At 42.4% G+C, this 23,182-nt stretch overlaps 5 protein-coding genes across 5 annotated transcripts; all 5 read left to right on the top strand.

Moving 5' to 3' along the window:
• Positions 1–556: 556 nt before the first annotated feature.
• Positions 557–8,165, top strand: LOC306745961 (protocadherin beta-15-like; the record flags this gene model as incomplete). The annotated part of the gene is made up of 3 exons (XM_079228826.1): positions 557–1,208; positions 5,018–6,750; positions 8,133–8,165. The coding sequence occupies 3 exons, from the start codon at positions 557–559 to the stop codon at positions 8,163–8,165; spliced, it is 2,418 nt and encodes an 805-aa protein (XP_079084952.1).
• A 2-nt stretch (positions 8,166–8,167) lies between these two features.
• LOC306745960 (protocadherin gamma-A12-like) lies at positions 8,168–11,176 on the top strand (the record flags this gene model as incomplete). Its single annotated transcript, XM_079228825.1, has 2 exons — positions 8,168–10,568; positions 11,148–11,176. 2 exons carry the CDS (start codon positions 8,168–8,170, stop codon positions 11,174–11,176), a joined length of 2,430 nt encoding a protein of 809 aa, XP_079084951.1.
• Positions 11,177–11,744: 568 nt separating this feature from the next.
• On the top strand, positions 11,745–14,183 carry LOC306745959 (protocadherin beta-15-like; the record flags this gene model as incomplete). Its single annotated transcript, XM_079228824.1, has 1 exon — positions 11,745–14,183. One exon carries the CDS (start codon positions 11,745–11,747, stop codon positions 14,181–14,183), a length of 2,439 nt encoding a protein of 812 aa, XP_079084950.1.
• Positions 14,184–15,320: 1,137 nt separating this feature from the next.
• On the top strand, positions 15,321–17,717 carry LOC306745585 (protocadherin gamma-A12-like; the record flags this gene model as incomplete). The annotated part of the gene is made up of 1 exon (XM_079228402.1): positions 15,321–17,717. One exon carries the CDS (start codon positions 15,321–15,323, stop codon positions 17,715–17,717), a length of 2,397 nt encoding a protein of 798 aa, XP_079084528.1.
• Positions 17,718–19,911: 2,194 nt separating this feature from the next.
• LOC306745958 (protocadherin beta-15-like) lies at positions 19,912–22,362 on the top strand (the record flags this gene model as incomplete). The annotated part of the gene is made up of 1 exon (XM_079228823.1): positions 19,912–22,362. One exon carries the CDS (start codon positions 19,912–19,914, stop codon positions 22,360–22,362), a length of 2,451 nt encoding a protein of 816 aa, XP_079084949.1.
• Between the last annotated feature and the right edge of the window lie 820 nt (positions 22,363–23,182).

Below are 23,182 nucleotides of genomic sequence, written 5' to 3'. Positions count from 1 at the left end.
TTGTCCATACATGTAGCAACATTATTTTACAGTGATATGAATAATGGTTATCATGGAGTAGCTGTTGTTTATCCATCGTGCTAAAACGTTTGTATCTAAATTCCTATCATGATTTTTTTTTTTTTTACATTTTTTGAATATTTTTAGCTTTTACTTTATATTTAGTTTTTTTTTCTTGAAGTGAATTCACGCTAGTCAGTACAATAATAAAATCCGTTGAACAATAAACATTATATTGTGGCGTCTGTGATGGCACACAGTTGTTTTAAAGAGGGTGAAGATGAGGCGGGTCTACATAGAGAATATTGCATGCAGTTGCAAAGAGTGAAACGTGACTCATGGTGCCGCTGTAGGCCAGCACACAAGTAGCACCGACATCTCCACCCACTGGTGCTGCTTTACAAACGGCTGAAATTTCTCAGAACAAATCTTTCACGACGGATTTTCATTGCATTCGCTGTTGCGAACAATGTTGAATTATTGACTGAGTTTTTGATTACAATTTATTTGTTCTGTACAGTAATTTGTACAAGCCGTGTGCAAGTATTTTCTGAGGATGGGAGACAAAGGATATTCGTCGCTTCGCCTGGTCTTCTGCATCGCCTCCTTGTTTGTAGCGCTGCACCTCGTTAATGGAGACCTGAGTTATTCTATTCCAGAAGAGATGAAACGCGAGTCTGTTATTGGAAATATCGCCAAAGACCTCGGTCTAGATCTGAGGACCTTATCTTCCCGAAAGGCCCGTGTTGATTTTGAGGGGACTCGTAAACGGAATTGTGATATTAATCTTAATACCGGAGATTTGATCACATCGGAGAGAATGGACCGAGAAAGTCTTTGTGGAAAGAAACCCTCTTGTGTTGTGAAAGTAGATCTGGTGCTAGAAAATCCTCTGGAGCTGCATCGTGTAAGTCTTCATATTCAAGATGTAAACGACAACTCGCCAAAATTCAAAAAGCAATTGATTGAAATGGAAATAAGAGAGTCCGCTGACAAGGGAAACCGCTTCTCTATCGAGGAGGCCCATGACGCAGATATAGGTCAAAATGCTGTTCAAAGGTACAACCTGCAAAAGAACGATAACTTTATTCTTGCTGTTGACAGCAACAAGGTGGAACTCGTGCTGGAGAACAAGCTTGATCGAGAGAAGCAAAAAGACATTAATTTGCTTCTCACAGCTTTAGATGGAGGCTCTCCTCAGAGATCAGGTACTGTAGTCATACACGTCACTGTACTGGATGCTAATGATAACGCCCCAGTGTTTAGCCAGGCCGTTTATAAAGCCAGTCTGCCTGAAAACTCTCCTGCAGGTACCATCGTGATTAATGTCAGTGCTACTGACGCAGATGAAGGAGTAAACGGAGACGTTACATATGATTTAAGCCATGTGTCGGACGATGATGTAAATGTATTTTCCATTGATCCTAAAACTGGAGAAATTAAAGTAACTGGTGTTATTGACTTTGAAGAAAGCAGTTCTTTTGAAATGAGAGCAGAATCTAAAGACGGTTTAGGACTAACCTCTTACGCCAAAGTGATTATAGATGTTACTGATATAAATGATAACGCTCCTGTGATATATCTGAAATCACTGACTAGCCCCATACCTGAGAACGTGTCACCTGGTACAGAGGTGGGCATCATCAACGTGCAGGATAGAGACTCTGAGACTAACAGACAGGTCCGCTGCTCCATTCAGCAAAACGTCCCTTTTAAGTTGGTTCCTTCTATTAAAAACTATTATTCTCTGATGACCACAGGGCAACTGGACCGTGAACTAGAGTCTGATTACAACATTACAATCACTGCCACTGACGAGGGCTCTCCACCTCTGTCCTCCTCTAAAACTGTCCAGTTGTCTGTAGCAGACATCAACGACAACCCACCTGTGTTTGAGGAGCAGTCCTACAGCGCTTATGTGACTGAAAATAACAAACCTGGCTCCACTTTATGTTCCGTTACTGCTCGAGACCCCGACTGGAGACAAAACGGTACAGTGATTTATTCTCTGTTACCTGGTGAGGTGAACGGTGCCCCGGTGTCCTCCTATCTCTCTGTTAACGGAGACACGGGGGTGATCCACGCTGTGAGGTCGTTTGATTATGAACAGTTCAGGAGTTTTAAAGTGCACGTGATGGCCAGAGACAACGGCTCTCCTCCTCTCAGCAGCAACGTGAGCGTCAGTGTGTTCGTATCGGATGTGAATGACAACTCTCCTCTGATACTGTACCCCGCCCCGGAGGGCAACTCCTTCATGACCGAGCTGGTCCCCAAAGCTGCACACGGAGGCTCTCTGGTGTCCAAAGTGATAGCGGTGGACGCGGACTCCGGACAGAACGCCTGGCTGTCCTTTCATATAGTCAAATCCACTGATCCGGGTCTTTTCACTATTGGTCTCCACAGCGGAGAGATCAGGACCCAGCGGGACATTTCTGAGTCTGACAGCATGAAACAGAACCTCATTGTGTCAGTGAAAGATAACGGACAGCCCTCTCTCTCTGCCACCTGCTCCATGTATTTACTTATTTCTGATAACTTGGCTGAGGTTCCAGAACTGAAGGATATTTCTTATGACGAGAAGAACTCCAAACTGACCTTTTATCTGATCATCGCGCTGGTGTCTGTGTCCACCTTTTTCCTGACCTTCATCATCATCATCCTCGGTGTGAGGTTTTGTCGCAGGAGAAAGCCCAGACTGTTGTTTGATGGAGCAGTTGCCATCCCCAGCGCGTATCTCCCTCCTAATTACGCAGACGTTGACGACAACGGAACTTTACGCAGCACCTACAATTATGACGCGTACTTGACAACAGGTTCTCGAACCAGCGACTTTAAGTTCGTGAGTTCTTACAATGACAACACACTGCCTGCTGACCAGACTCTGAGGAAAAGTCCATCAGACTTTGCTCAGGTGTTTGGAGATTGTGATTCTTCTCCTGAGGTAAGAGCATCAAACATTTGATCCATTATTTTATTTGAAAAAAAGCTTCTCAAATCGTCAATCTTGTGACTTGTGGTAATACTGAAATCATCACTTAAAAAATAAGTTGGGCATTTCATTTGGAAAAATCTATTCTCAGAAAATGGGGACGGGCTTGTGTGTTGCAATTTTGTCCATTTTAGGTTTTCATTAAGAGTTATGCTTTCCCACTTTACCAATTTAAATCAGTTATTATTTATATTAAGCATCTTGTGCTTATAGTTGTAATTTTGTTGCCTTTTGCAATATCGTTATATTCCGAAAAACTTGTATTATCTTCCCACATTTATCTATTCATCACTTACTTAATATTTCTAAAATGTTTAGTTATTGCCACCATAAAATAATCATAGACAGTCAAATGACTTCACGTTCAAAAACTCTTGTTGATATTTGTCTGCTTTTGGTTTTTAAGATGGCCTTGCTTTCATTGGTTATAATTGTAGGTAACATTAATCATATTAACCCTTTCTTTTTATTGACAATAAGGGACACCTTACACATCATACTATGGCCTCATTAGCATTCTCCTTCGTTACATAAGTTGTTTATCTTCTTCCTTCTTGCTCTAACTACATGTTCTTTATATTTGAGGAGTTTTCCCTTGGAACAAATCCGCAGACTTTTTTTAATGTTGTGGAAAGCGCCATCATATTTTCTTTACTTAATTCTTATTACTCTAAATAATAAGATGGTTTTTGAAAGGTTTTTATTTTTTCAATCCAACATAGATTACATCTTGCAGTTAAGTGTAACTCTCTGTCATAATTGTTGCATTTAGTAAATACTGACTAGCCGTTGTAAGAGTTTATTGGTTTTGAACAAAGCAAATGAGAATAGTTAAATCAAGGACTGTTCTTTTTGTGGCCTTAATAACTTACATTTCCCCTCGTTGTTTATCTCTTCCCGGTATTGCGCTTTCAGTTTAAGGGTAGTTTGTTATTTCACTGAGAGCTAAACGTTATATTGTACTTTAAGACAAGGACACATGATCAGTTTATGTTTCCACACCCAAGAAGCAATGAGGGACATGCTGTTATCTTAGAAGGTGCTATTTGCACTCACTCCTCTTAACATGTAGCATTTCTATATATTATTTCCCTTAAAAATGCATTTGCTCTTTATAGGCGGTTTTCATAATTGTCCAGACTTGCCGCGAATTATAGGATGTACTTTCTAGAGGAGACTCACGAGGTCGCTATCCACCAGGTGGATAGATTGTGTTGATATCAACCCACTGTCGTCAACGCACAATGTGACTCAATGTGCTGCAGTTGATGTCTAGTAAAGGAAGACACTTGGTCTTGGATTGGCTTGATTTTGGTTTAAATCATATTTTTTCTTGTCTACGTCCCTGGACACTGCCAAGGAACATTTGCTGTTCCTTCGTCATGAAGACTACTGGACTCGCATTGCAAAGCTGTGTTTTTGCTTTACTGCTCTTTTCTTCGCATTTTGCAAATGGAGATGTAAGCTACTCTTTTCCGGAGGAGATGAGAGGCGGATCCGTGATCGGTAATATCGCCAAAGACTTGGGTCTTGAAAAAAACAGTCTATCCACTAGAAAAGCACGCATTGATACCGATGGGAACGACAAACGTTATTGTGACTTAAACCTCAGTAACGGGGATCTGACGACTGTTCAACGGATTGACAGAGAGAGCCTTTGTGGAGACAAAGCATCATGCGTTTTAAAACAGGAACTCATGTTAGAGAATCCATTAGAATTGCATCGAATTAGTCTGCATGTCCAGGACATAAATGATAATTCTCCGCACTTTAATAAAGATTTGATCCACATAGATATAAGTGAATCTGCGGCAAAAGGTGCTCGTTTCCCAATAGAAGAAGCACATGATGCGGATATCGGCAAATATTCAGTTCAGACGTACAACCTCCAAAGAAACGACAATTTTATTCTGGGCGTTGGAAGTAATTCTGTGGAACTAGTCCTTAACAAAGAGCTAGACCGCGAAACATTAAAAGAAATCAATCTCGTTCTCACAGCGTTGGATGGAGGCTCTCCTCAGAGATCAGGTACTGTGGTCATACACGTCACTGTACTGGATGCTAATGATAACGTGCCAGTGTTTAGCCAGGCCGTTTATAAAGCCAGTCTGCCTGAAAATTCCCCACTAGGGACGGTCGTGCTGACAGTGAGTGCGACTGATGCAGACGAGGGACTAAATGGAGACGTTGTGTATGATTTTGGACACATTTCAGAAGATATTAAGTCAATGTTTGCCATAGATCATAAGACGGGTGATTTACAATTGACGACCACAGTTGATTTTGAAACCGCATCATCGTTTGAACTGCGCATCACAGCAAAAGATGGTCTGGGTTTAACCTCATATGCCAAAGTCATCATAGATGTTACTGATGTGAATGACAACGCCCCTGTTATTTATCTGAAATCACTGACTAGCCCCATACCTGAGAACGTGCCACTTGATACAGAGGTGGGCATCATCAACGTGCAGGATAGAGACTCTGAGACTAACAGACAGGTCCGCTGCTCCATTCAGCAAAACGTCCCTTTTAAGTTGGTTCCTTCTATTAAAAACTATTATTCTCTGGTGACCACAGGACAACTGGACCGTGAACTAGAGTCTGATTACAACATTACAATCACTGCCACTGACGAGGGCTCTCCACCTCTGTCCTCCTCTAAAACTGTCCAGTTGTCTGTAGCAGACATCAACGACAACCCACCTGTGTTTGAGGAGCAGTCCTACAGCGCTTATGTGACTGAAAATAACAAACCTGGCTCCACTTTATGTTCCGTTACTGCTCGAGACCCCGACTGGAGACAAAACGGTACAGTGATTTATTCTCTGTTACCTGGTGAGGTGAACGGTGCCCCGGTGTCCTCCTATCTCTCTGTTAACGGAGACACGGGGGTGATCCACGCGGTGAGGTCGTTTGATTATGAACAGTTCAGGAGTTTTAAAGTGCACGTGATGGCCAGAGACAACGGCTCTCCTCCTCTCAGCAGCAACGTGACCGTCAGTGTGTTCGTATCGGATGTGAATGACAACTCTCCTCAGATACTGTACCCCGCCCCGGAGGGCAACTCCTTCATGACCGAGCTGGTCCCCAAAGCTGCACACGGAGGCTCTCTGGTGTCCAAAGTGATAGCGGTGGACGCGGACTCCGGACAGAACGCCTGGCTGTCCTTTCATATAGTCAAATCCACTGATCCGGGACTTTTCACTATTTGTCTCCACAGCGGAGAGATCAGGACCCAGCGGGACATTTCTGAGTCTGACAGCATGAAACAGAACCTCATTGTGTCAGTGAAAGATAACGGACAGCCCTCTCTCTCTGCCACCTGCTCCATGTATTTACTTATTTCTGATAACTTGGCTGAGGTTCCAGAACTGAAGGATATTTCTTATGACGAGAAGAACTCCAAACTGACCTCTTATCTGATCATCGCGCTGGTGTCGGTGTCCACCTTTTTCCTGACCTTCATCATCATCATCCTCGGTGTGAGGTTTTGTCGCAGGAGAAAGCCCAGACTGTTGTTTGATGGAGCAGTTGCCATCCCCAGCGCGTATCTCCCTCCTAATTACGCAGACGTTGACAGCACAGGAACTTTACGCAGCACCTACAATTATGACGCGTACCTGACAACAGGTTCTCGAACCAGTGACTTTAAGTTCGTGAGTTCTTACAATGACAACACACTGTCTGCTGACCAGACTCTGAGGAAAAGTCCGTCAGACTTTGCTGACCCTTTTGATGATTTAGAGCCAGCTGTTGAGGTAGGCACCTTCCAAAGTACTTTTACTAATCACAATGCACTGTTGGTTTAGTAGAGTCTGTCCGACTGCAGCGTTTGTTCATTCTTCTGACATTTATTGTGTGGTTTCTGGAGAAAACATTTTGATCAATGAAGGGTAACCTTAATTATTGTTGCTAATCTACTCTTTAAACTACGTGAGAAAGCTATAACATAGTTTGCCTGTTGTTCATCAACACCATCGGACTCATTGCTTTTATGTTGGACGTGTATTTTAGTTTCAATCTTTTGTTCTTGTCTGCAAAGGTGTCAATTATGTCCAGGTCTGCTCAGAAAGATACACGTTGAATGTGTTTTCCTGACAAATGTATTTCCAATGTGCTGTTCAGTTTGTTTGTTTTATGAAGTCGATCTTCATTATTTAGAATAACTCAATCATTCGCTACCAAGGAGTTACTTCAACCTGATCCCAAGCAGATCACTTGAGCCTCATGGAAAAAAAAGGTAGGACATTAAAACATGTAGGACATTTTTTTTAACATCAAAGTCAAGTAAAGAGTGAAACTGTCACATTATTATTGTTATTATTACTATTATTTATTTTTTACTCTGATCAGACAACCAAAAACGGCGTTCAATACATTAGTTCCACCATCTTTACCAAACTCAACGGGACTGTCCGTGGTGCTGAAACCCTTCTCAGGCACGCACGCACAGCCAACGATCTTCTTCAATTCAGGAGGCTATCTGAATTTCCATTAAAAATAAAAAGTGTAATGTTGATTTAATATCAATCATATGTATACAAAACAATGCTTTGTTGTATCGTCCGTGATCTCCCAGCTCACATTCTTAAAAGGAGCGCACAACAACAGCTTTATGTTGCAGTATGGCGTTGTCCTGAAAGGGCTCAACGGTTGTATGCATTTTGTATCTAAAGCCTGCGTACTATATATTTATATTTTTAGAATTCTAAAGCGAAGGTAACAGACTACTAAATACTATGCATTTAGCTGAGATGTACTGCGGAACAATACCAACATTTTGAAAGCTGAGATAAATACAATGCATCGTGCATGTGTGTCTTATTAAAACATTACACATTCAACGCTCGAGGATTCAATTTAAGCGTAAATTAAAGTAATCCTAATGTGGTTAAAAATATTTTAAACACTATTTTGTTGCATATAGTGTGAAAACAAAAAAGGATCTCATGGTGTCGCTGTTGGCTGACCGATAATAAGGGCTCACCACTCCACCCACTATACTGCTACATATATGTCAGCTGCTGGATTTCCAGAGACGTTTGGGCTATTTCAGAGCACATATATTGTGTACATTGCTGGGACGTCTTTGATGATTAACTCCTCTTGGACCGCTTTTATTTATTTTCGCCCTGGACAGTACAAGTTGTACAAGCTGGGGCTTTTTGTGTGAGGATGGGAGACAAAGGATATTCGTCGCTTCGCCTGGTCTTCTGCATCGCCTCCTTCGTTGTAGCGCTGCACCTCGTTAATGGAGAGCTGAGTTATTCTATTCCAGAAGAGATGAAACGCGAGTCTGTTATTGGAAATATCGCCAAAGACCTCGGTCTAGATCTGAGGACCTTATCTTCCCGAAAGGCCCGTGTTGATTTTGAGGGGACTCGTAAACGGAACTGTGATATTAATCTGAGTACCGGAGATTTGATCACATCGGAGAGAATGGACCGAGAAAGTCTTTGTGGAAAGAAACCTTCTTGTGTTGTGAAAGTAGATCTGGTGTTAGAAAATCCTCTGGAGCTTCATCGTGTAAGTCTTCATATTCAAGATCTAAACGACAACTCGCCAAAATTCAGAGAACATTTAATTGAAATGGAAATAAGAGAGTCCGCTGAAAAAGGAAACCGCTTCTCTATCGAGGAGGCCCATGATGCAGATATAGGTCATAATGCTGTTCAAAGGTACAACCTGCAAAAGAACGATAACTTTATTCTCGCTGTAGACAGCAACAAGGTGGAACTAGTATTGGAGAACAAGCTTGATCGAGAGAAGCAACACGACATTAATTTGCTTCTCACAGCTTTAGATGGAGGCTCTCCTCAGAGATCAGGTACTGTAGTCATACACGTCACTGTACTGGATGCTAATGATAACGCCCCAGTGTTTAGCCAGGCCGTTTATAAAGCCAGTCTGCCTGAAAACTCTCCTGCAGGTACCATCGTGATTACTATTAGTGCCACTGATGCAGATGAAGGAATAAACGGAGATGTGACGTATCATTTTGGTCACGTTTCTGATGATGATGTAAATGTATTTTCCATTGATCCTAAAACTGGAGAAATTCAAGTAACTGGTGTTATTGACTTTGAAGAACGGAGTTCTTTTGAAATGAGAGTGCAAGCTAAAGATGGTTTAGGACTAACCTCTTATGCCAAAGTTATAATAGATGTCACTGATATAAATGATAACGTTCCAGTGATATATCTGAAATCACTGACTAGCCCCATACCTGAGAACGTGTCACCTGGTACAGAGGTGGGCATCATCAACGTGCAGGATAGAGACTCTGAGACTAACAGACAGGTCCGCTGCTCCATTCAGCAAAACGTCCCTTTTAAGTTGGTTCCTTCTATTAAAAACTATTATTCTCTGGTGACCACAGGACAACTGGACCGTGAACTAGAGTCTGATTACAACATTACAATCACTGCCACTGACGAGGGCTCTCCACCTCTGTCCTCCTCTAAAACTGTCCAGTTGTCTGTAGCAGACATCAACGACAACCCACCTGTGTTTGAGGAGCAGTCCTACAGCGCTTATGTGACTGAAAATAACAAACCTGGCTCCACTTTATGTTCCGTTACTGCTCGAGACCCCGACTGGAGACAAAACGGTACAGTGATTTATTCTCTGTTACCTGGTGAGGTGAACGGTGCCCCGGTATCATCCTATCTCTCTGTTAACGGAGACACGGGGGTGATCCACGCTGTGAGGTCGTTTGATTATGAACAGTTCAGGAGTTTTAAAGTGCGCGTGATGGCCAGAGACAACGGTTCTCCTCCTCTCAGCAGCAACGTGACCGTCAGTGTGTTTGTATCGGATGTGAATGACAACTCTCCTCAGATACTGTACCCCGCCCCTGAGGGCAACTCCTTCATGACCGAGCTGGTCCCCAAAGCTGCACACGGAGGCTCTCTGGTGTCCAAAGTGATAGCGGTGGACGCGGACTCCGGACAGAACGCCTGGCTGTCCTTTCATATAGTCAAATCCACTGATCCGGGTCTTTTCACTATTGGTCTCCACAGCGGAGAGATCAGGACCCAGCGGGACATTTCTGAGTCTGACAGCATGAAACAGAACCTCATTGTGTCAGTGAAAGATAACGGACAGCCCTCTCTCTCTGCCACCTGCTCCATGTATTTACTTATTTCTGATAACTTGGCTGAGGTTCCAGAACTGAAGGATATTTCTTATGACGAGAAGAACTCCAAACTGACCTCTTATCTGATCATCGCGCTGGTGTCGGTGTCCACCTTTTTCCTGACCTTCATCATCATCATCCTCGGTGTGAGGTTTTGTCGCAGGAGAAAGCCCAGACTGTTGTTTGATGGAGCAGTTGCCATCCCCAGCGCGTATCTCCCTCCTAATTACGCAGACGTTGATGGCACAGGAACTTTACGCAGCACCTACAATTATGACGCGTACCTGACAACAGGTTCTCGAACCAGTGACTTTAAGTTCGTGAGTTCTTACAATGACAACACACTGCCTGCTGACCAGACTCTGATGAAAAGTCCATCAGACTTCGTTGACCCGTTTGATGATTTAGAGCCATCTGTTGAGGTAGGAACCTTCCAAAGTACTTTTACTAATCACAATGCATTGTCGGTTCATTCTTTTCAATATTTGTATGTCCGACTGCAGCATTTGTTCATTCTTCTGACATTTATTGTGTGGTTTCTGTCGAGAACGTTTTGAATAATGGAGGGAAACGTACAATAGTTTTGCTAATTGTCTACTCTTTAAATTACGCGAGAAAGCTATAACCTATATTTTGCCTACTGTCAATCAAAACCATGGGACTCCTCCCTTGTTGTCTACTTGAATGGAAAAAGTCATTTTTTTGAGGATGATTTTTCCAGCCAAGTCAAGTTAAGAGTTAAGCTGTCACAGAATTATTGCTTATTTTGTTAAAGTCTGATCATAAAACCAAAAACGGCGCTCAATTAACTATTGCCACAACCTTCACCAAACTCAGCGGTGTCCGTGGTGCTGAAACCCTTCTCAGGCGCGCACGCACAGCCCGGTTAGTCTCCTTCAACTCAGTAAGGTTTTCTGAAATTCAATTAAAAATACGTATATGGAGATATAATATTTAGCATATTAAAAAAAAAAGCATTGTTGTATCTTCCGTGATCTCCTAGCTCATACTCTTAAGATGGAGCGCTCAAAAACAACTGTATATGACAGTATGTGTTATGGCGTTGTACTGAAAGGGCTCAAACCGTTGTATTTTTTTTATTTTTTTTATCAACAACCTTCTTACTATGTATATTTTAGGAAATCTAAAGCGAAGGTAACCGACCACTTACCACAATTCATGAAGCTGAGATATGCATGGGAGGATGCATGGTCTGATTTCGAAAGCTGAGATAAATGCAATGGATAAATTGCGTGTGTCTTATTAAAACATTACAAATTCAACGCTCGTGCATATAATTAGAACCTGAGTGAAAGTCATCCTAATGTAGTTTGAGAGATTTTGAGATTATTTTGTTGCAAATAGTATGAAAACAAAAAAGGTCTCATGGTGTCGCTGTTGGCTGACCGATAATAAGGGCTCACCACTCCACCCACTATACTGCTACATATATGTCAGCGGCTGGTTTTCCAGAGACGTTTGGGCTATTTCTGAACATATATAATTGTGTACATTGCTGGGACGTCTTTGATAATTGACTCCTCTTGGACCGCTTTTATTTATTTTTCGCACTGGACAGTACAAGTTGTACAAGCTGGGGCTTTTTGTGTCAGGATGGGAGACAAAGGATATTCGTCGCTTCGCCTGGTCTTCTGCATCGCCTCCTTCGTTGTAGCGCTGCACCTCGTCAATGGAGACCTGAGTTATTCTATTCCAGAAGAGATGAAACGCGAGTCTTTTATTGGAAATATCGCCAAAGACCTCGGTCTAGATCTGAGGACCTTATCTTCCCGAAAGGCCCGTGTTGATTTTGAGGGGACTCGTAAACGGAACTGTGATATTAATCTGAGTACCGGAGATTTGATCACATCGGAGAGAATGGACCGAGAAAGTCTTTGTGGAAAGAAACCCTCTTGTGTTGTGAAAGTAGACCTGGTTTTAGAAAATCCCCTGGAGCTGCATCGTGTAAGTCTTCATATTCAAGATGTAAACGACAACTCGCCGAAATTCAAAAAGCAAGTGATTGAAATGGAAATAAGCGAGTTAGCTGAAAAGGGAAACCGATTCTCTATCGAGGAGGCTCATGACGCAGATATAGGTCAAAATGCTGTTCAAAGGTACAACCTGCAAAAGAACGATAACTTTATTCTTGCTGTTGACAGCAACAAGGTGGAACTCGTGCTGGAGAACAAGCTTGATCGAGAGAAACAAAAAGACATTGATTTGCTTCTCACAGCTTTAGATGGAGGCTCTCCTCAGAGATCAGGTACTGTAGTCATACACGTCACTGTACTGGATGCTAATGATAACGCCCCAGTGTTTAGCCAGGCCGTTTATAAAGCCAGTCTGCCTGAAAACTCTCCTGCAGGTACCATCGTGATGAATGTTAGTGCTACTGACGCAGATGAAGGAATAAACGGAGACGTTACATATGACTTAAGCCATGTGTCGGACGATGATGTAAATGTGTTTTCCATTGATCCTATAACTGGAGAAATTAAAGTTACTGGTGTTATTGACTTTGAAGAAAGCAGTTCTTTTGAAATGAGAGCAGAATCTAAAGACGGTTTAGGACTAACCTCTTATGCCAAAGTTATTATAGATATTACTGATATAAATGATAACGCTCCTGTGATATATCTGAAATCACTGACTAGCCCCATACCTGAGAACGTGTCACCTGGTACAGAGGTGGGCATCATCAACGTGCAGGATAGAGACTCTGAGACTAACAGACAGGTCCGCTGCTCCATTCAGCAAAACGTCCCTTTTAAGTTGGTTCCTTCTATTAAAAACTATTATTCTCTGGTGACCACAGGACAACTGGACCGTGAACTAGAGTCTGATTACAACATTACAATCACTGCCACTGACGAGGGCTCTCCACCTCTGTCCTCCTCTAAAACTGTCCAGTTGTCTGTAGCAGACATCAACGACAACCCACCTGTGTTTGAGGAGCAGTCCTACAGCGCTTATGTGACTGAAAATAACAAACCTGGCTACACTTTATGTTCCGTTACTGCTCGAGACCCCGACTGGAGACAAAACGGTACAGTGATTTATTCTTTGTTACCTGGTGAGGTGAACGGTGCCCCGGTGTCCTCCTATCTCTCTGTTAACGGAGACACGGGGGTGATCCACGCTGTGAGGTCGTTTGATTATGAACAGTTCCGGAGTTTTAAAGTGCACGTGATGGCCAGAGACAACGGCTCTCCTCCTCTCAGCAGCAACGTGACCGTCAGTGTGTTCGTATCGGATGTGAATGACAACTCTCCTCAGATACTGTACCCCGCCCCGGAGGGCAACTCCTTCATGACCGAGCTGGTCCCCAAAGCTGCACACGGAGGCTCTCTGGTGTCCAAAGTGATAGCGGTGGACGCGGACTCCGGACAGAACGCCTGGCTGTCCTATCATATAGTCAAATCCACTGATCCGGGTCTTTTCACTATTGGTCTCCACAGCGGAGAGATCAGGACCCAGCGGGACATTTCTGAGTCTGACAGCATGAAACAGAACCTCATTGTGTCAGTGAAAGATAACGGACAGCCCTCTCTCTCTGCCACCTGCTCCATGTATTTACTTATTTCTGATAACTTGGCTGAGGTTCCAGAACTGAAGGATATTTCTTACGACGAGAAGAACTCCAAACTGACCTCTTATCTGATCATCGCGCTTGTGTCTGTGTCCACCTTTTTCCTGACCTTCATCATCATCATCCTCGGTGTGAGGTTTTGTCGCAGGAGAAAGCCCAGACTGTTGTTTGATGGAGCAGTTGCCATCCCCAGCGCGTATCTCCCTCCTAATTACGCAGACGTTGATGGCACAGGAACTTTACGCAGCACCTACAATTATGACGCGTACCTGACAACCGGTTCTCGGACCAGCGACTTTAAGTTCGTGAGTTCTTACAATGACAACACACTGCCTGCTGACCAGACTCTGATGAAAAGTCCATCAGACTTTGCTGACCCGTTTGATGATTTAGAGACATCTGTTGAGGTAGGAACCTTCCAAAGTACTTTTGCTGATAACAATGCATTGTCAGTTTATTAGTATCTTTTCAATATTTGTCTCTTCGACTGCAGCATTTGTTCATTCTTTTTACATTTATTGTGTGGTTTCTCGAGATAACGTTTTGAATAATGTAGTGAAACTTACAAGTGTTTTGCTAATTGTCTACTCTTTACATTACGTGAGAAAGCTATAACCTATTTTGCCTGTTGTCAATCAAAACTATGGGACTCCTCCCTTGTTGTCTATTTAAATGGAAAAAGTCATTTTTGGAGGATTTTTTTCCAGCCAAGTAAAGATAAGAGTGAAGCTGTCACATAATTATTATATATTTTGTTAAACTCTGATCAGAAAACCAAACACGGTGTTCAATAAATTAGTGCCACCATCTTTACCAAACTCAGAGGGACTGTCCGTGGTGCTGAAACCCTTCGCAGGCGCGCACGCACAGCCAAACGAGGTCTTCTTCAACTCAGTAAAGTCATCTCAATTTCAATAAAAAATTAACCGTTTATTGGTGATATAAAATTGAGCATATGCATTTAAAAAAGATGCAATGTTGTATCTTCCGTGATCTCCCAGCTCATATTCTTAAGATGGAGCGCTTAAAAAACACTTTATGTGACAGTACTGTGTCACGGCGTTGTACTGGAAGGGCTCAAACCATTTTATTAATTTTATTTGTTATCTCCAACCTACTTACTACATATATATTTTAGGAAATCTAAAGTGGAGGTAGCCGACTACTTAATGGAGGTGCTATGTGGGCGGAACAACACATTTCGAAAGCTGAGATAAATACAATGAATATATTGCGTGTGTCTCATTGAAATATTAAACATTCAACGCTCGTGCATGAAAATTAGAACATGAGTGAAAGTCATCTTGATGTGGTTTGAGAGATTTTGAGGAATATTTAGTTGCATATAGTGTGAAAACAAAAAAGGTCTCATGGTGTCGCTGTTGGCTGACCGATAATAAGGGCTCACCACTCCACCCACTATACTGCTACATATATGTCAGCGGCTGGTTTTCCAGAGACGTTTGGGCTATTTCTGAACATATATAATTGTGTACATTGCTGGGACGTATTTGATAATTAACTCCTCTTGGACAGCTTTTATTTGTTTTTCGCACTGGACAGTACAAGTTGTACAAGCTGGGGCTTTTTGTGTCAGGATGGGAGACAAAGGATATTCGTCGCTTCGCCTGGTCTTCTGCATCGCCTCCTTCGTTGTAGCGCTGCACCTCGTCAATGGAGACCTGAGTTATTCTATTCCAGAAGAGATGAAACGCGAGTCTTTTATTGGAAATATCGCCAAAGACCTCGGTCTAGATCTGAGGACCTTATCCTCCCGAAAGGCCCGTGTTGATTTTGAGGGGACTCGTAAACGGAACTGTGATATTAATCTGAGTACCGGAGATTTGATCACATCGGAGAGAATGGACCGAGAAAGTCTTTGTGGAAAGAAACCTTCTTGTGTTGTGAAAGTAGATCTGGTGTTAGAAAATCCCCTGGAGCTTCATCGTGTAAGTCTTCATATTCAAGATGTAAATGACAATTCGCCACAATTTAACGATAATTTAATTGAAATGGAAATAAGCGAGTTAGCTGAAAAGGGAAACCGCTTCTCTATCGAGGAGGCCCATGACGCAGATATAGGTCAAAATGCTGTTCAAAGGTACAACCTTCAAAAGAACGATAACTTTATTCTTGCTGTTGACAGCAACAAGGTGGAACTCGTGCTGGAGAACAAGCTTGATCGAGAGAAGCAACAAGACATTGATTTGCTTCTCACAGCTTTAGATGGAGGCTCTCCTCAGAGATCAGGTACTGTAGTCATACACGTCACTGTACTGGATGCTAATGATAACGCCCCAGTGTTTAGCCAGGCCGTTTATAAAGCCAGTCTGCCTGAAAACTCTCCTCCAGGTGCCATCGTCATTAATGTTAGTGCTACTGACGCAGATGAAGGAATAAACGGAGATGTGACGTATCACTTTGGTCACGTTTCTGATGACAATGTAAATGTTTTTGCCATTGATCTTAAAACTGGAGAAATTCAAGTAACTGGTGTTATTGACTTTGAAGAAAGCAGTGCTTTTGAAATGAGAGTGAAAGCTAAAGATGGTTTAGGACTAACCTCTTACGCCAAAGTTATAATAGATGTTACTGATTTAAATGATAACGCTCCTGTGATATATCTGAAATCACTGACTAGCCCCATACCTGAGAACGTGTCACCTGGTACAGAGGTGGGCATCATCAACGTGCAGGATAGAGACTCTGAGACTAACAGACAGGTCCGCTGCTCCATTCAGCAAAACGTCCCTTTTAAGTTGGTTCCTTCTATTAAAAACTATTATTCTCTGGTGACCACAGGACAACTGGACCGTGAACTAGAGTCTGATTACAACATTACAATCACTGCCACTGACGAGGGCTCTCCACCTCTGTCCTCTTCTAAAACTGTCCAGTTGTCTGTAGCAGACATCAACGACAACCCACCTGTGTTTGAGGAGCAGTCCTACAGCGCTTATGTGACTGAAAATAACAAACCTGGCTCCACTTTATGTTCCGTTACTGCTCGAGACCCCGACTGGAGACAAAACGGTACAGTGATTTATTCTCTGTTACCTGGTGAGGTGAACGGTGCCCCGGTGTCCTCCTATCTCTCTGTTAACGGAGACACGGGGGTGATCCACGCTGTGAGGTCGTTTGATTATGAACAGTTCAGGAGTTTTAAAGTGCACGTGATGGCCAGAGACAACGGCTCTCCTCCTCTCAGCAGCAACGTGACCGTCAGTGTGTTCGTGTCGGATGTGAATGACAACTCTCCTCTGATACTGTACCCCGCCCCGGAGGGCAACTCCTTCATGACCGAGCTGGTCCCCAAAGTTGCACACGGAGGCTCTCTGGTGTCCAAAGTGATAGCGGTGGACGCGGACTCCGGACAGAACGCCTGGCTGTCCTTTCATATAGTCAAATCCACTGATCCGGGTCTTTTCACTATTGGTCTCCACAGCGGAGAGATCAGGACCCAGCGGGACATTTCTGAGTCTGACAGCATGAAACAGAACCTCATTGTGTCAGTGAAAGATAACGGACAGCCCTCTCTCTCTGCCACCTGCTCCATGTATTTACTTATTTCTGATAACTTGGCTGAAGTTCCAGAACTGAAGGATATTTCTTATGACGAGAAGAACTCCAAACTGACCTCTTATCTGATCATCGCGCTGGTGTCTGTGTCCACCTTTTTCCTGACCTTCATCATCATCATCATGGGTGTGAGGTTTTGTCGCAGGAGAAAGCCCAGACTGTTGTTTGATGGAGCAGTTGCCATCCCCAGCGCGTATCTCCCTCCTAATTACGCAGACGTTGACGGCACAGGCACTTTACGCAGCACCTACAATTATGACGCGTACCTGACAACAGGTTCTCGAACCAGTGACTTTAAGTTCGTGAGTTCTTACAATGACAACACACTGTCTGCTGACCAGACTCTGAGGAAAAGTCCATCAGACTTTGCTGATGCGTTTGGTGAATCTGACGAATCTCCAGAGGTAGGATTATAAACGTTTACTTTATTCATTTATTTCAACAGAGTTGTGCATCATACTTTATTTTTTACAACTGCGTTCACATATTTAAATAACTGCGTTTTGCCATTTTAAATTTGAACCATCACGGCTCCACAGTCTTAATCTTAAAGTAACATTAACGTATTCTATCATCTTCCCTCCACCACAACAACAAATTCATGATATGATTTTCGATCTGCATGTTTAGGTTGTCCAGATTCACCTCTGAATTATTATTTTTGCGGCAGAGTGGACCATTCTCTGTAAATCAAAACAGTCTTATTCTGTTTCAGCAATGTTGTTCACTACACTGACTATGTTCAGCTTTTCATTCTTCTTCCATAACCGCATACATTAACATCGCTGTGATACATGTACATATATTCTTGTTGGTGATTGGATTCAATACTTTATAGTACCAAGCCTTTTGTTGACATTCGGAAGCACCAACATTGCACTTAAATGTTCGACCAGCGTTCACAATATCAGTACAATCAAAGGTCTCATGCTTTATTTTTTTGTCTACAAAATATATTCAAAAGTCTGGATACTTTATGGTGTAATGTTTCTTCAGTTTCATTCTCAAAATGCATTTTTAAAGACTGTAAAATAATCTGATTTAAAAATCCTTCGGAAAAGCCATCAAGCCTGACAACTATTCAAAAAAATGTAGGTATATCATATAACTGTTGCTATATTGTCCTGACAAAATTGTCTCAAATGAAGACACATGTCAGTTGGTCCTGCACAGGTTTTGTGTATGTTTTATTACATTAAACTCCTGTTGTGGCACGCATATTAACACTGTTTACCACATAATTATTGTAAACATGAAGGGAACGTGAAAGACACATTCCAATTAACTAAAATATGATTTTAAAATTAACAAGATCAAGTACATCTGTCCGTGAAATAATGTTTATTGCAAATAAATGAGACAAGTATTGCTATGCACAGAGTAAAGTGTCACAAATATACCAAATATTTAAAAAATCCAACAAACCAGTAACCATCCAGTAAACAACAAGCCAGTAACCTGAGGTCTCTCAGTATGACATGGATGATCACAACACACATTTACGTGTTTTAAGATTTGATCCCTGTTTATTCAGTATTCTGTGGTACTCAGTTTAAACTTTACAAAATACCTCAAAGACTTCTCGTTCCTTTAAGACTAGTTATTCCTCTTCATATGCACCTCTTGCCCTGGATATATTCTGATGAGGCATTTGTATGTGGTGCAATAGTTCTTTCAAGAGTATACATTGAAATGTGATGCATACACATTTTCTTATTAATGAGTGAATTTCTATTGAGGATCAAACGTTTTCTTTCTTCATAATGTTAATGTTATGTGTGCAATGCAGTGGAACTACACTTGTATGAGCATGGTAGCTCTCTAAGATGCATGAACACATTCTATAACAGCACATTTCACTATGGTTATATTTTTCCATTGAGCGCTCTCTTAAATACTGAGTCCCCTAATGTCTCATTTTATAATATTGGCTTTGTGTGTGTATATACTGATCATTTCAGCCCTCACTCTGCAACTTTGTCCTTTTACACCTCCACGCTCGATCACTGCTCATGTTCATCTCTTCAATACTTTTGTGCATTCACTTTCTCGGTGTTACCCTCGCCTACGAAAGTTTTACTGGGCTGCAGTACTATTTATCTTCTGTAGCAAGAGTTCAAATGGTTTGGGCCATCCGATACGGTTGCTTTGCAATTTGGCCGCCAACTGTCCGTTTTGTTGTGAACTTATGTATTTATTATCTCCAGTAAAACTCAAACTATTCGTTGACTTAAATATCCATTCTTTTTTTCTTCTATTTTTGCGCTTGAATTGGTGCTAACATATCATGATAGAACAAGAAAATAGTTACAGTGAAAACATTTACTGTTCAACTTCAACGTGCAGCGATGAAATTGAACTCAGAGTGTCGCTATTCACCAAGCAGAGGAAACACGTCTCCACCCCTTGCTCGTGCTTTGTTACTCTGGCTTGGTATTCTTCTTGACCAATTGTACACTTGGGTGTGCTTTTGTCAGCCATTAGCTTCAAATACACAGTTTGCAAGTGCAACTGTTGTTGGCTTATGTTATACTGGATCGCACAGGAAATCGCATGGGGATAAATAACACCAATCAACGCCATCGACTGGTTTTTCGTTCTTGTCTCAGGATGGTACACAATGGATATTCAGCGGCTGGCCTGCTTTGCTGGTTTTCTTTCTTTCTTCAGCTGCTTCACACCGTTAATGGAGACACAAGCTTTTCTATTTCCGAGGAAATGAAACCCGGATCTGTCATAGGAAATATAGCAAAAGACCTCGGATTGAACGTGGGGAAGTTATCTGCTCGAAAGGCCCGCATTGACAGCGATCTGAACCGTGAACGGTACTGTGACATTAATCTTAACACTGGAGATTTGATTGTTGCTGAACGAATTGACAGAGAGGCGCTTTGCGGCGAAAAGGCATCGTGTATTCTGAAATTTGAGTTAATCTTAGAGGCACCTCTGGAGTTGCACCGTATTTCACTACAAATAAACGATATAAATGATAATCCGCCTGTTTTCACAAAAGATGAAATCAAGATCGAAATCAATGAATTGGCTGTAAAAGGATCTCGCTTTCGTGTTTTGGAGGCACATGATATAGATATCGGGCAGAACACCGTTCAAAGCTATGCATTACAGACAAACAATTATTTAGTATTGAAAATTCAGTCAAAATCAGATGGGGGGAAATTTGCAGAGCTAGTGTTGAATAATGAATTAGACCGTGAAGAACAGAAGGAATTGAGATTATTGCTCACTGCTCTTGACGGAGGCAGTCCTCAAAGAACTGGCACTGCAACCGTGCATGTGACTGTACTGGATGCTAATGATAACCCCCCAGTATTTAGCCAGACAGTGTATACAGCCAGTCTGCCTGAAAACTCGCCTCTTGATACTGTAGTTGTTACAGTGGCTGCAACTGATGCAGATGAAGGTTTAAATGGTGAGGTGACTTATGAATTAAGTCGTATCTCAGAAACAAGTAGAAGAGCATTTGCTTTGAATCACAAAACAGGTGAACTTAAAGTTATAGGGCCTTTGGATTTCGAAAAAGAGTCAATACATGAAATGCGGGTAGAGGCCAAAGATGGATATGGCCTAACCTCAGATTCCAAAGTGATAATTGAAATCTCCGATGTTAATGACAACCCACCAGAAATCAATTTAAAATCTCTCAATAACCCCATACCTGAGAACGTGTCACCTGGTACAGAGGTGGGCATCATCAACGTGCAGGATAGAGACTCTGAGACTAACAGACAGGTCCGCTGCTCCATTCAGCAAAACGTCCCTTTCAAGTTGGTTCCTTCTATTAAAAACTATTATTCTCTGGTGACCACAGGACAACTGGACCGTGAACTAGAGTCTGATTACAACATTACAATCACTGCCACTGACGAGGGCTCTCCACCTCTGTCCTCCTCTAAAACTGTCCAGTTGTCTGTAGCAGACATCAACGACAACCCACCTGTGTTTGAGGAGCAGTCCTACAGCGCTTATGTGACTGAAAATAACAAACCTGGCTCCACTTTATGTTCCGTTATTGCTCGAGACCCCGACTGGAGACAAAACGGTACAGTGATTTATTCTCTGTTACCTGGTGAGGTGAACGGTGCTCCGGTGTCCTCCTATCTCTCTGTTAACGGAGACACGGGGGTGATCCACGCTGTGAGGTCGTTTGATTATGAACAGTTCAGGAGTTTTAAAGTGCACGTGATGGCCAGAGACAACGGCTCTCCTCCTCTCAGCAGCAACGTGACCGTCAGTGTGTTCGTATCGGATGTGAATGACAACTCTCCTCAGATACTGTACCCCGCCCCGGAGGGCAACTCCTTCATGACCGAGCTGGTCCCCAAAGCTGCACACGGAGGCTCTCTGGTGTCCAAAGTGATAGCGGTGGACGCGGACTCCGGACAGAACGCCTGGCTGTCCTTTCATATAGTCAAGTCCACTGATCCGGGTCTTTTCACTATTGGTCTCCACAGCGGAGAGATCAGGACCCAGCGGGACATTTCTGAGTCTGACAGCATGAAACAGAACCTCATTGTGTCAGTGAAAGATAACGGACAGCCCTCTCTCTCTGCCACCTGCTCCATGTATTTACTTATTTCCGATAACTTGGCTGAGGTTCCAGAACTGAAGGACATTTCTTATGACGAGAAAAACTCCAAACTGACCTCTTATCTGATCATCGCGCTGGTGTCTGTGTCCACCTTTTTTCTGACCTTCATCATCATCATCCTGGGTGTGAGGTTTTGTCGCAGGAGAAAGCCCAGGCTGTTGTTTGATGGAGCAGTTGCCATCCCCAGCGCGTATCTCCCTCCTAATTACACAGACGTTGACGGCACAGGAACTTTACGCAGCACCTACAATTATGACGCGTACCTGACAACAGGTTCTCGAACCAGTGACTTTAAGTTCGTGAGTTCTTACAATGACAACACACTGTCTGCTGACCAGACTCTGAGGAAAAGTCCATCAGACTTTGCTGAAGCTTTTGTCGATTCTGATAATTCTCCAGAGGTAAGAATACGACAGTATATTTATCGACAAGTTTCAATCCTGATTGACTAAAAAAGTCTTACAATTTGGTCGAATTTTGATCGCTCATTTAAGATACGATATACTATGTTTCCTTTGTTTAAATTATGAATGAATAGGTTGATGTAACTTGGTCTTGCAGTGACGTAGAATGTGCCCCTCTCCATGGTCATCCACACAAGACAAATAACGTTTTTGTTGTTATTAATCTCTTGAAATCATACTAATGGAGCTCCTTCCTATAAAGCATTGTTTTTGTTTATTCCAGATGGTTTCAAGTTAAGCAAGTTAACATTAACAGCACAGTAGAAACCCTCCCCATTGCAATCAAATCCAAATGTGTACATGCGGTCTGTGTGAAACAATTTAAACATGTTGTTTATCTTTATCTGGTTTAAATAATTCAGTTCAACTAGCGCAAGAGGTCCTAGAAGTCATTATTTAAAAACATGTATATAATAACTTCTCTAGCACTCCCATCCCTTCTAACATGCACCTGTCTTTTGCACTCTTCATATTTTCACATCTTCATATTGTGTTATAGTATTCGGTTAGCATGTGTTTGTGGAAGTTCCTGCACAGACCTGAAATAGCGAGACGTGGATGTTTCGACAGTGCAACGACTCATTTGTAGTTATTGACAATTGCCGTTTTAGTGACATTGTTTCAAACGTGAGCAAATATGCTTTCTCTTGAGTTTGCTTGACATCAGACAAATGCGCCGCTTTTCTCCTCAACGGAATCAGTACAATTGAGCTCCGTCATACTGATGCATATCAGCAACTCCCCTTGGTATTAGTAACATGTTTAAATCAAACTAGTTAACAGTTACCAACACCAGTATACATTTTCT

The sequence above is a fragment of the Taurulus bubalis genome (assembly GCF_910589615.1).
Source record: "Taurulus bubalis genome assembly, chromosome: 13".
Classification (NCBI taxonomy): domain Eukaryota; kingdom Metazoa; phylum Chordata; class Actinopteri; order Perciformes; family Cottidae; genus Taurulus; species Taurulus bubalis.
The sequence above is the reverse complement of the archived record's forward strand: the minus strand, read 5'-3'. Positions and strand labels throughout refer to the sequence as shown.